This window comes from Cygnus olor, chromosome 2, assembly GCF_009769625.2.
Source record: "Cygnus olor isolate bCygOlo1 chromosome 2, bCygOlo1.pri.v2, whole genome shotgun sequence".
In the NCBI taxonomy this organism is placed as follows: Eukaryota; Metazoa; Chordata; class Aves; order Anseriformes; family Anatidae; genus Cygnus; species Cygnus olor.
In genome coordinates this window covers 66,853,860-66,867,715 of record NC_049170.1, presented here as the reverse complement: position 1 = coordinate 66,867,715, position 13,856 = coordinate 66,853,860, and the positions used below count along the sequence as shown (strand labels likewise).

At 37.2% G+C, this 13,856-nt stretch overlaps 1 protein-coding gene across 49 annotated transcripts in view; it reads left to right on the top strand.

Annotated features, from left to right (window-relative positions):
* CLASP2 (cytoplasmic linker associated protein 2) overlaps nt 1-13,856 on the top strand; it is a 142,270-nt gene that overhangs the window by 22,576 nt on the left and 105,838 nt on the right. For all 49 annotated transcript variants that reach the window (XM_040546832.1, XM_040546827.1, XM_040546821.1 and 46 more), the window contains 4 exons: nt 1,667-1,758; nt 2,074-2,149; nt 3,339-3,436; nt 9,729-9,799. In XM_040546832.1, the coding sequence (XP_040402766.1) occupies nt 1,667-1,758; nt 2,074-2,149; nt 3,339-3,436; nt 9,729-9,799 (337 nt within the window). The remainder of the gene's footprint in view (nt 1-1,666; nt 1,759-2,073; nt 2,150-3,338; nt 3,437-9,728; nt 9,800-13,856) is intronic.

Sequence of the window (13,856 nt, the reverse complement as noted above, 5' to 3'; positions counted from 1 at the left end):
CAGTTCCTTTTTCTTGTTTTAAATGTGTTTGGGTTTTTCTTGTTGTTGTGTTGTTTAGTTTTGTTTTTTTTTTTTAAGAGCTAGTTCATGGGCAGGAACCCTTCAAAATATGAATAGAGCTGGTATAAGTGCATGAATAGGCTAAAAGAAGGTTGGCATCAACTGCTGCTAGCGAGACATGAGAGCTGAAATTTCTGAGAAGCCATTTGAATTTCTCTGTTTAGATTAATTCAGTTTTTAAAGTTAAAGGCTTAATTTAGTGAAAGACTAAATTTCTTTTCAGCCTGCTTTGTTTATTTCCATACTCTGCAGTTGCCCCTCTGGCTTTATTTTTGTACACCTACCATGGAGATTTCCTTTTTTCACATTTGTCCTGGACAGTGGCTTAAGTGGAGGGATGTTTTCTTTCATAAGATCCTGTTCTTTATTGTTAAGCTGTGTAATTTCAGCAAGCTATATTCTACTTATCTGAGGCTTGTTTTCTCTGAATGTAATGTAGGATAAGACAAACAAGAAACCACAGATGGGTCAAAGTGATCAAGTAGGCTCTAGCTGGAAAATCTTACATCTGCTGTGAAGTGTGCTCCTTCTTTAATAAAGAGGATGCAGTGTTCCCTGCTCCTAACGCTGCCTGCTTTGTTGATCAGTAGCTGTTTGTGTGCATTTGTTTTTCTTTCAGCAAGCCAAATACAGTTGCAATCATTTGTATCTGAAAGATTTTATGTAGTCACTATACATCGCAATTGCAGCACTCACGGGGTAGGAAGGAGGGTGGTGCCTGTGCTGCTGCGAACTGTGCCATTGCCAGTGTGCAGCCATTGCTAAGCAACGCGCCCCTTGGATGCTCTGCTCGAGAGCTGACGGAGGCTGTAATGGCAGCAGTGCAGCTGTGGGAGTTGCAGTTTGACTCTGTGCATCTGCTCTGAGACACCACTGAGAATTCCAAGTCTCGTAAGTTTCTTGTTTACACTCTACACTCTATTCAGCTAGAGAACGACAAAGAAATTGAAAGGTAAAAGGATAAACTGTGCAGTGAAAGGATAAAGGCAGGCAATGGAAAACAAAGGTGCAAGAAGGTAAATGAGGGTTTAGCGAGCCACAGAATTATACTACAGGATGCGACACCAGCACAAAAGGAGAAATGAAATCATAACGGAAATGGAAGCGAAGAAGCTAGAATGAATTGGCAAGAAATAACTGAAAAATGAAGAAGTAAATTAAAAGTAGGAGAGAAGTAGACAGCAGGAGTATGGATAAGCACGAGCTAAAATGGATGAGAGGAAATTTTGGCAGGGAAACAATAAGAAGCCAAAAGAATGTATCAACTTCTGCTTGAGTCAGTAGTTTGAAAATGTTAACATTTGTTTTGTGTTTATTAACCGTACCAATTCTGCATTTTTAAAGCCATTTCTCGTGCAATAAAAATACAGAGCTAGATTTGATGAGCACTTTTAGAAATTGTTTTGGCATAAGAATAATCTGTATCATGTTTCATGCTGTACATTTTATAACTTAATTTTATCTGCAAAGTGCCTTTACTTTTCCAGTGGACCTGTCTTATGTTTTTTTTTTTTTTGTAACTGTTATTAATGTAATTATAGAAAATGGGTAGAATTACATCATATTGTGCTTCTGGTAATGAAAGACAATTATTTCTGTTTTATAGTACATCTGGGAACGCCTTGCTGTTGGTTTTAAACACAAGAATTACCGATCCCGAGAAGGAGTGTGTTTGTGTCTTATTGCAACCTTAAACATGTAAGCTTTTTGTTTCTATGGAGACATAAGGATTCTATTCTTTTTCTGAATGTCCTGTTTTGTCTGAAACTAACACTTTAGGAAGTCTGATTCAATTAAAGTAATAAATAGGAAAAGTTGAACAACTTTACCTGCAGGCTTTCATAAAGAAAGACTAAAGGTATAATATTTGTGTCTGATTTAAAAATAGACAAAGGACTATTAAGAGAGAGATGAAGCTTGATTAATATAAGTTTGTATTTTATCAATGATAAGCTAAAAGTTCATTTTCTGATTTTCTGCCAGAAAAAGAATTTCTTTTCATTTTTTTTTCAGTTATGGTGCACAATCATTAAGCCTCAGCAAGTTAGTACCGCATCTGTGTGCAGCGTTTGGTGACTCGAATAGCCAGGTAAGCATTCCGTTACTTCCTGGTGCTTTAGCAACTACAGTTTGAGAAAACTGAATGCAAAATAAATGTAGGCATTTAAGAAAAGCTGATAGGCTTGCTTGTATACAACAGATCATTTTTTTTTCTATAGGACTGTAGTTAAAAAATTGCTTAAATAAGCAAAAACATCTGAAGTGAAAATCAAGATATAGTTGTAATGGTTACATATGTTGAGCTTCAGAAAACTTTTGAATGGAAGTAGTCTCTTGATTTTTCTAAAGTTGTGTCTGAGAAAGAATACTAAAAATACAGAAAGGAAGAAGGCAGCAGTGGTAAGAGATGGGCAAATAAACGGAAGAGGTCTTTATGCTTATTTTCTTGGTGCAGCAAAGTCCTTGTCTCCTCTATGTACCATAGCATTGCTCTGTTCTGGAGAAAATCAGTTAAGAATTTGTCTTGTTTGTTTATCATTAGTGAAGATGTAGTTCATATCTTGATAGAGTGGTTGTGGTTTTAACGCAGACTGTTACAAAGAAAAATACCAAAATAATTCCAGAAAATCTTTATAGAGAATAATGGCATTTACTAACATGCATTTTTGGCAGTTTTTGTTGTGATGACTATGTTTTATATTTTTGTAAAAGGCAAGCTGTCTCTTTGCTTTAACTATTCTTAACCCTTACCCTATCTTGTCTTACTCCTATTCTTGTGCTTATGTGATACCACCTAATTGCTTATGGTAATTGCTTATGAAGGAAGTACAGGAAATGCTGGTCACTTTGGCCCACTCTTGTGGGCAGTCAGACACCTAGTTTTACAGAATGGCCTCACTGCTTGTAGAAAGAGATGAAGGCAAGATGAAGTATCAAGACTGAGTGCAGGGACTAACTTTTGGAAGTGTTGCCTAGTGTGATAGGGTCCTAAATAAAGCACATTTTTGATAAATATTACTCTTATTTCATGTCATTCCCAGAAATTCCCTCTAGAGCTGTTATTTCTAGGATTTTTCATTTACCATCTGGAGATACTCTAACTTGGAACAAATACCATGTTGAAATAACAGTTGTATTTCCTTTCCGTTCTCACTGTTTCAACCGTTTTGTGAAATGAGTTGGTGTGCAGGCCGATTGGAAGATTAGTGAGCTGTCAGCAAAATGCTGTTTAGGTTTCTGTAATCCGGAAATGAATAATTTAAATTTGGCATTCACAGGTGAGAGATGCTGCCATACTAGCCATTGTAGAGATTTATAGACATGTGGGAGAGAAAGTACGAATAGATCTTACGAAGAGAGGAATTCCTCCTGGAAGGTGAGTTAGTTGTTTTCATTTTAGTATCCTGAGCCGTTCTGTTAGTGGTTTTTATCAGAACTTAAAACTTACTAAAAACTTAGCGATGTTACTAATGCTTCTGACACTTTGATACTGTCTTTCCTGCTTGGAAGAGGCATACGTTCATAGCTCAATGCAGTCTAATATTCACCAGTTAAAATACCCTGGTTTTAAGAGAAGCTGAGAGCTGGTGAATAGTAGAAAAATGTTTCAAAATTATGCAAATATATACTGTATGTTGTGGGGAGTTACAGTGAACACTGGGGAAATAATTGGAAAATACTTGAATGTATGCATCTTGTTCCTTATTCTGAAGTTGGTATTTAGCCTGAGTGTATAGAGTCACAACTGAATAACTTAAATCAATCCTTTTCATGCGTTGTGCGCGTGTGAGAGAGAAGTGTGCCTACATGCGTGAGAGTGAGATGAAAGTATGGCAAATATGCAACAAGCTATTACTTTCTTGAAGATAGTTATAATAAAGAAATATCCTCTCTTGCTTCTTGCTAATTACATAGAACAACCCTTTCCACAATAGAGGTTTGCTTATGGGCCACAGTTAGATAAGAGAGAGCTGCTTTTCAGCGTACCTATTTTCCAATTCTGAAACTGAAATTTCTGGGATTTGCTGAGAAAGGAGTATTCAAAAGGAGTATAAGCTGGTCTCATACACGTGCTGTCACAGGACACTGGATATTTCTTGCAAAAGGTGAAATAAAAATCTGAAAATGCTTATTTCATCAGTAGTTTTTCTTTCTGAAGAGCAATTCTTTAAAGGCTGGTCGGTGTTGTTTGTAGCTTAGTTTATGTGAAATAAAAGTAGCCATTGTCTTCTTGCTACTCTTGTAAGGATTTGTTTCTTTAAGAAAACTAGGTAGAGCTTGAATTTGTACTTGGTGGGAAAGACTGTTTATACAATAAAATCTTTAAAATTCCTTATTAAAATTATTTACACTTCTTAAAAATGTTAGCCTATTACAAACTAACATAACATTTTACTCTGAGTCTTCAGCATGTTTCTTGATTTTGAGAAAGCTGAATGTATCTATTACGTGGGGTTAGACAGAATATCAGAATGGATTCTGTGACTCGTGAGACCCCTCTAAAAATTATTAGCCTTAGTTTTTAATGATAATTTATAGGGTACTGAAATACTGTAATAGGAGAATGGTGTTGAATTTACTATTTCACATGCCAGGCAGAGTTCAGCCTCTTTGATCAAATGCTTTCCCTGCCTCTAGGAATGAGAAGTCATACATATTCATTCCTTTCTATTTAATGATTGTCACAGTTCTGTAGTGTGAAATGATTGTGTGGTTACCACAGAAGTTTAAGCTATATTATTAGTACAATTTCAAAAATTCAGTTCTGCAGCAGATAATTGTATCAGAGAAACTCATAATATATCAGAGCAGAAGAATGCAGATAACAAAAGCTTTTGTCTGTCCTAAGAGTGTTGGGTCTGATCATACATTTAGGTTCAGCACTCATCCTGTTCACATTTCCATGCAATACAAAGTAAGTAAATCTTGGGATCCAAATAGGATTAAACACCATAGGAGATTTTTCTCCTCAGGGTAATCAGCAGCTTCTAATTTACTTGCAATAGTGGTCAACTTCTTATTCCTACTGCCTGAACCATTTGAGTACAAAATTCCCTGTGCTCTGAAAGCAAGCACAGTTTTACCATTTTCATTTACATAAACAAGCAAGGCTGTACTTGGTGCATGTCAAACTGGTTCTTGTCACTGAATCTCAGCAGTTTCACAACTGACATCAAGGCCAGTGTAAAATAATACATGAGCTGAAGCTCAGTGCTATGTCCTTTAAAGTAGTCTTCAGGCTGGGAGGAAGGGGGGAGATAAGATATACTTGAGTTGTTGCACAAAGCTACAAGTCTCCATCCCTAGCACTGTCAGAAAGCAGAAATCCTTTAGTCTCTTCCTTCTTCTTAATGCAGTAACAAGGTAACTGACAAAGCTCAGGAAAGACGGATTAGCTCTGTCTCAGACTGTTGCTCCTTCACAGGCAGACCCAATTTAAGAGGTTTCTTCCCCATTGTCTGTCAGAAGTTCTCCCTTCACTTAGATGCATTAAACTTTTTGTGTGGATATGCAGGAGCTATGGTGTGTGAAGCAGCTTGATTTAGGGCATCATCTTACTGTTCTGAGGGGAATTTATGTTCATATTTGTGTGTCTGGGTAGGTTTTAAGGATTTTAAGTATTACAGATAATCTGTAGTTCAGACACAGCTGCTTTCAGTTGTTCAGGTCAGCCTTAAAGAACCACACTGCAGCTCTTTCACTGTGACAGTGCATTAAAATGGTGCGTAAATGTAAATACTAGCACCATTACTTCAGTATTTGGTACATGTGATTTAATAGAATGTAGGCTTGTGCAGTTTACATAACAACTGACACATGAGAAGTCTGTGTGTTGCTGCTTGAGTGCACTCTGCCCTAAAGCTCTGAAAATGAGAGCTCATGTCTGCTGAAGGGAAGGAAAGTCATCAAGCATTGTTTACAGAAATCAGTCAATTTCCTTAAATATGCAAATAGTGTAAGCATGTTGCGTCTATATAAAGCCAAATGTAGTTAGTAGTTTAATAATACTAGGTTAAAAAGGCTTTATAATTTGCACCTGGTAGGTGTGCCTTTGTGGAAAATACTGGATTTTCTAGAGAAGGATAATTGGACCTGTATAGGAGTCTAGATGGTCAATAAAAGAAGATGGAGTTGCACTTTTGTATTTCAACTCTACTTGCTACTATCTCTATTTTTCTTCAGTGCATTCTTATTCTCTCATAGAGATTAATTTGTGAATTTCTGTTTGTCACTGAAACCAGTGAGTTCCTCTTTCCATGTATTGTTTTTCAACTTGTAAATCTCAGAACAATACCTTAATTTTGGCCCGAAGCACATTGCTCAAAAAATCGGTATCAAATCAGTGGCTGAAGATTTGGATGTTGTGTTTCACCTTTAGTTAAAGTTGCTGCCAAAGAGGATTGACAGTCTTTGGTACGGGGCCTGTAAGTATTAGTGTTAATATATTTGTGAATACTGAAAGTGCATATGGTATTTCTTGTTCTAAGAGCCAAAAATATTGAACAGTTTTTGTTCTGTTTGAGCCAAATGGAATTTCTTACAGTATGGAACATGTGTAGCTGATCTTCCATGAATAGAAGTAGTACATGTAGATCTGGAAGAGAGCAGCAGTTGCTAGGTCTGAGTGTTAAAAGCCTTTTAAGAGTTTTCAGGAAGTCATCTGACAGCTTTTCCCACCATTACTTGAGAAACATAAATGTATATAAACACGTTTATTTGTTTAGAGAGCTCTTGTGTCTAAGGCCACAACTTGATATTTTGATATGTTATGTACTTTACAGGATGCATTTATGAATGCTACATTTTGTGTGGTATGCACATTCTACTTGTCTGTCTAGTTCATACTGTAGATAGGGTCCATCTGTGTGTCCAGATGTAGACATGTGTCTGTGAGATCTTTTTTTTTTTTTCAAAGGAGGAAGTAAAGGGAAATGTATGCCAGCTCACGCTGTGTCTACACTATAGAGAATGTGTCTGAAGTCAGAAAGATGTGATTGTAAGCTTTCAGGAGTGGCAGTACCATGGTGTTCTCCAGCCTGCACCACTGACTGCATAGCTTTGAATGTTGACAAATCTGTTACTGAATGTTCCTGGTTACTATTTTGTCAGATATTTTGCCCAGAGTGCGAAGCAATTTATGTATTATTATAATGTATTTATAAGGAAGCATTTCATTTTTCTCTTCAATTTAAAATGTTCATTAAAGTATTTTTTGATAACTAAGTTCAAAAGAGCAGGAAATACTTTTTCTTTTAATTTCTCCAAAGTGGGGAGGAGGGAGTGTGTGTGTATGTACACGTACACAGCATGCCATCAATGTAACAGGATATAGAAAAACAAGGGGAAATTTTAATGGAAATCTCTTAATCTCTATAGTGTTGATGTTCAGTTTTTCTCAAGAGAACAGCTTCAGTGTTTCACACATAGTTTTAAGTCCTTACTAACTGGGCAGACTGGTAATGCAGCATTCAGTATGGAATCCAGTAGTGTTGAGGGGAACTCGTAGTCTCTGGTAAACAGTAAAAATACTTAATTTTGCACATATGTAGCAATTGCCTTGATTTCCTTTTAATAAAGTAAGATGGCATAATACATTACTATGTGTATTGTCTGATCCTAGTGTTAAACTTTTCACTTCATACATTTGGAAGCACGTTGCACGTTAATGGGTTTCCACATGTGATTAGTGAATACTGGTACCCAGAAAGCATTTAATGCAATAGCTGTAGTTTTACTTTTTGAAGTCTAAATGCAAAAAATACATTACAGTATAAATTGCCTTTGCTTTACAAATCGACCTTTTAATGAAAAGACTAAGGTTTAATATTAAGGCAGTGTAGTCTGACATTTATGAATTGCTGCTATTTCAGACGATTTGCTGTGGCTGCAATGGTTGTAAATGCAACTGCGGCACAAAAGGGAGGGTTCCAAGGAGAAGATTGACAAGTACATTAGGAGAAGATTATGCAAACTACTGTGAAGTTATAGATGGCTTTGAGATAAGCTGAAATGGTAGAGTAACTGCTGGTTTGTGTTATGGATTATTCAATTACACAATTAAATTTCTTTTGTTTGTTTGTTTAGACATTTGAAGTAAGGTAGGCCTTCCTGTGGAATTCTAAGCTAATGTGATGTTCTGGTTGTGGGCCTGTTGAATGCATGACAAAGTCTGTTCTCCAGCAAATTGCTTTCAAATATTTGGAAAGTAAAACTAACATGTTGAGAGCACTGAAGCATTTGAAAGTGCGGGGAAATGCTGAGGCTTTTCATATTGCTTTCTGGCTACATTTCATGATTTTATTATATCCTTTGTTATTAGATAAAGGAGTTTCAGGTGAATAGAAGGGGTACGCAGTGTTGGTTGATGGTTAGACTTGGTGATCTTAAGGGTGTTGTCCAACTTAAATGATTCTGTGGCTCTGTGATTCTTTGACTTTGCTCTTTTCTGCTGTGCTATGAGAATTTTATACCCAAGCTCTGTTCTTTTCTGGTTTTCCCAATTTGTCTTAAAATAGTTTGGATTGTGAGCTCTAAACAGAGCCATTCTATATTTGTTCTTTTAGCAAATTTTGAATCAGATAATATAGCTTCTAGTCCTCGTAATGTAGCTGAGCTATATCCACTTAGAGAGTTGCAGACCGTCATGCGGTTTATAGTCGATAACTATGTGCTTAAGGTTAGGATTCAATCCTGCTAGTTTTGTATCTAAAAATTCACATGCATGTTAGATGTTACCATATGCTGAGTAGCCTAAGATGCAGAAAAGTCTTTGGAGGAATGTAAGGAAGTATTCTCAATTGTTTGCAGCTGAACAACTTACTATGTTAGTACAAACCCACTGCTAGTCTGTTGGTCAAATTTTTGTCTGTGAGACACTACTTTTACTGCATGTTCTGCAGAAGTGATGAGAAATAGCTGTTCAGGTTTGGCCAGCTTTCTTGCTTGAATAGCATTTTCTACCATGTGGGACCAGACTGAAAATGTGGATATTTTTTATTTTATTTAAAATAAAATTAAAATTAAATTAAAAAATAAAATTAAAATTTTATTTTTCTATTTACATTCAGCTAAGCACTTGCAGTGTGGTTTTTATTGTGAGTGTTTAAATCAGCGGTAAGTGTTGAACATAACTAAAGTGTTTAGTGTACCTTAAGTTTAGAAAAAAGTATTTTCTCTTTTTTTCAGTGGAGGCACAAGCCACTTCAAAAATATCTTCATAACAAAGCTGAGATCTTGATAAAATTTATAATTGTCACAGAACAAATTAAATAGTGATCTCTATTTTGTTCACTTAAGCATTATATGGTTCAAATTGTTTCCTTACAGTGTTGTGTATAAATAGGGTAATATCACTGCCATTCTGAAGTCACTGTGTAATACTACTGAACCTGTACTTCCAAATTTTCATTATATTTAATAATGTTAATAATGATGCTCAGTTTTATTCTTCACTGACTTGGCTTAGTTTTATGTGCATTTGCGAGAAGATGCTCAACTAACTTAAGAAGAGCCTTTGGAAATTGTTTCTACATATTCATAATACCTTGTATATTCTGTGTTACTGTTTTATATATAATAAACTAAGTTCTGTTTTTACCAGTAACCTGGGAGATTTCAGAGATGTAAATGTACACACGCACATACATATAATTTGTTTTTCTTTACAGGTTGCAAACAATCTTCACAAAATTTGATGAAATAAGAAACTCTGGAACTATGATTTTAAGTAGCATCAGTGGTGAGTATGAAAGAACATATGTTTATAATCAGCTTTATATTAACACAAGATAAATATTTAAATACTAACATTAACAATGTGAAATGGATGACTAGAAACATATGTAAGAAAATCAGACATTTACGTAGTGAAACAAACTTATATTAGCAAAAGTGTTTTGGGGACTGTCAGAATACAGTTGGAAAAGGTTTTGAAACTGCACAGAAATCAGCAGAGAATCTTTAACAAGTTATGCATCCACTCAGTAGAGGACACATGAATGCTGCAGAGTACTCATGCACAGAAAAAAAATCAAATGAGCCTTTTTCCTATCTTACAGCATTTCTAAAAGAAAATGGTAATCAAGTCATGAATGTATTATGTGATTTTTTTTCTCAGTTTAAAGTGTTGAATAATGATTGTAATACATAAAATTCTCAATTGAAGATAGGTGATTGCAGCGTTCAAAGATATTTTAATGTTTAAGTTAAGACTTCCTCTTAAAATTCCCCTTTAATGTACTGAGTTTAAGGTCTTTTTTTGGTGCATTTCATGAAAACAAAACCTGTTGTGCAAAGAATCCTCGTTGCTTCCTACTGCATTCCTGAGTTAGTATTTTATAGTATGAAAGAGCAAAACCATCATTCTTTCCTACTTAAAAGTATACTTTAAGAAAAAAAGTTGCATAATATCACAAGGGCAGTGGTGTAGCAGTGGCTTTAATATGATTGGATTTGAAAGCTTCCTTATCTTTCTTCTGTAAGCAATCAGCGGGTTTTGATTTATAGGGGAGTGTTTTCAGATACTCATTTTTGTTGAAACCAGTTATTCTGACTGAAAAGAGGCTCTGCTAGATCTAAGAAGTAACCGTGCAAGAGTAGATTTTTTTCTATGATTCTATGATTTTGAGGAATGCATGCGATTTCTTATTGTACAGAAACATACTTTTTCATTTTAAATGTTCTTACCTTTCTCTTGTTTGTGTGAAAATGGAAGAGATTGTAGGTTTGAAGAAATGTGTTTTCAAACCTTTTCCTTGAGGTAATAGAGTTTTATGTTGCATTCTGGTTTGAAGTAAAACATTGCTATTCTTGAACACCTGAAGAATAAAAGAGTAGATTTGTAAGGATTGATAGAAAAAAGAGAAGAAAATATGTGTTAATTTTTGGGGAAAATTTTTTACATAACTGTTCTGTTAGATTGTAGATTTATTCCTTTTGGAAGGGTAAACCATTGGTTTTTGCATTTAAAGTTCATGCTACCGCATAGGTTTGAGCTGTTCAAAGATACATTTTACATGTGTGTTTTCTGTTGGCAGTTCTCAGGAGAACTGAGATAGTTAGAGGAGGGAATAAAAATGTGTTGAAATAATTTAAATGTATATGAAAATATAAATACAACGTAGTTATTGCTGGACTAGTTTACATAGCACTTAAGAGCTTTTGGTCTGTATCTTATGAGAACAGACAAAGTTTCTTTTTCTTTAAGCCATTTTATCTCATCTGTACAATGCAGGTGTCAGTGCTCATTTACAGTGGTATAAATAATTTGTCTTGTAGATGGCAAATTCTGTGCAAAAGTTGCTATGAGTCCATCTGTTTTGGTCCCAGAGACAGAATCCCTCTAGTACATTTGTTTCAGTATTTTTCGTTGAACTGCATTTATCTGTTGAATCCATCTATACTGTTATTTTAAAAATGTTACTGAAAATATATTCTTCTATTGTTAGTGCTTTATCTTGGCTTTGTCTTTCATTTGATGAAGCTTTCATTTAATGGAGCTTCAAAAGCCAACAGGCGAGAAGCATGGAAGGCACTGTGCCTAATGAGGGGACTGGGCAAGAGTCTTAGTGCTGTTGCTTGATTAGTTATTACAAGCTTAAATACTGTCGTGCAAATAACTCGTCTCTCTGGCTGACCTTTGATTCCCTCTCCCCTTTCTTGATTCCAGCATCTTCCCTTGCAGTCAGCTGTGGCTAGTGAAAACCAACATAGTTTCTTTACTGTGAATTATGTGAATGAGTTAGCCGCTATGGAAAACCTTGTGTTTTGTCTACATTCATAATAATGCAGCGTATCACGAGAATCATATCAGGATGTGTTTGTCTGTCATGCCAAGCCTTGCGTGTAGTGCTTGTCATGCCCTTCTGCTCCAACAGAAATATTCACACCCCTGCAAACCGGGAAGGTTCTTTAAAGCACCTCCCAATTTCTCAGCAAATGAATTTTCATTTCTATGGAAACAGACCCAGCAGCCAATCTCAAAGCTGCAAAAGCACTTGTTTCTGCTGGCTAGGGTTTGCAAATACTGTTTTCACTAAGAGAATTTAAACCGACTCCAGTATTGGGTCGTAGTGTAAATTTTGAGACGTAGAATTAAAAGTAGGGAAAATAATAACACTGAGCTCTACACTTTGCTCCATTCAGTAGACAGAATGATCCGAACTGAATATAAATTGTATGTCTCTATTCAACCCATGCAATTTTCCTATTTAAATGGTATGCGTCATAGTGTTAGCTTCATAAATATGTGATAGGATACAGCAATTTAGTATCAGTTACGGGGGAGCTATGTTACAGGTGATAAAAATACAGTCAAGTTATTATGTTCTCCTAAAAAAAAGGCAAGAAAAATCGATAGGACTAGTGTGTATCTGTTTTGCCATATTATGTTTTTTTGTTGTTGGTCGTGGTGGTGATTTTTTTTTTTTTGTATTTCCCTTTGTTGGTTTCTTTGTGGAAACAGAGTTCCTATGGAGACAGTGACATCACATTCTGGCTGAAATTTTAAATTTCAGCTGTTACCTGTTGTAGTTTGTATCTTGAAATATGAAAATTTGCAGAGCAGCAAAGCAGTACTTTCAGTTTGAGTGTGTTTGAAAGTCGAGGACGTGTGCAGGCTGATGCACACACCGTTTTTTAAGGCGCTTGTGCGTGTTTTTAGGACCTTCACCAACTGAGCACCCACCCTGCTGCAGGTGAGCGGTTTACAACCGCCGCCAGCTTCCTGCCTCTCCCAGCGACAACCCCTGCCAAACTTGAAACTCTCCCTTGGACAAGAGGCAACAAATCGTGAGGAAACACTTTATTATTATTTAACCCCAGCGATGGCGTCGCGCCGCAGGCGCGATGCGGGACCGAGGCAGGAGCAGGCCGCGGGCAGCCATTGCCCGCTTTCCTCAGCCCTGGGGGCCGGGGGGGGCGGCTCCTTGACGGGGCGAGGCGGGCCCGGGGCGGAGCGCTGTAAGAGCCGGGGCCGTGCCGTGCCGGGCCCTGCCCGCCGCGCAGGGCTGCTATTTTGAAGCGGGGCGGCGGCTGTGGTGGCGGGGAGCCGCGCTATGATGGCGGTGGGGGACGGTGAGTAACGGCGCCATCATAGGGTCCTCTCCTTCCTCATCCTCCTCTTCTTCCCCCCGCGGTGCGGGCGGGTAGGAGGGGGCTCGCTGCTGGGGCCGGGCTGTGTGTGGGGTGAAGGCGTGGGTCGCGACCGGGCACGGTGCCTCGTTACACAAACCCCTGGAAGTAGGTCAGTGAAGCACTGCGGGATCCATGCCTCTGTCTTCCTTAAAACTGGACGTATGTCCCACCTCCTGGTGCCGGTGGCTTCCTCTGTACCCCTTGTTGTTTTCAGAGAAACTTGACGAGCTGCAGTTGGGTTTGAAGCAAGTTTTAGGATGAACGAAGAGGGCTTTGCATTTGCAAATTACATCCCTACTCCTAAATAATATTTAAACCTCTCTTCTTCCAAAGTTTAAGCACTTAAATTAAGGCAAAAGCTTCTCTCACAAAGTTTAATTACTTCAATTAAGGTGAATCTTTTATCTGAATTTGTTAAGACATCGGCAGTAGGAATCCTAGAGAAGACCTCTTCTAAAGCATCTTGAAATCTACATTCACCACTTAGTTCTTTGCCTGTGTGGAGCTGACAGGCAGAGTCAGAGGGAGCAGGGCAGCAAAAGTAAGGCTGTGCTGCACTGTTCAAAATATTCAGGCATTTTTCTGGTGTTTATGTTTTTATTTGTCATCGGCAAGCTGCAAGGGAAGTCAGGGTAAGTAAGCTCTTTGTTGCTCATTTCAAA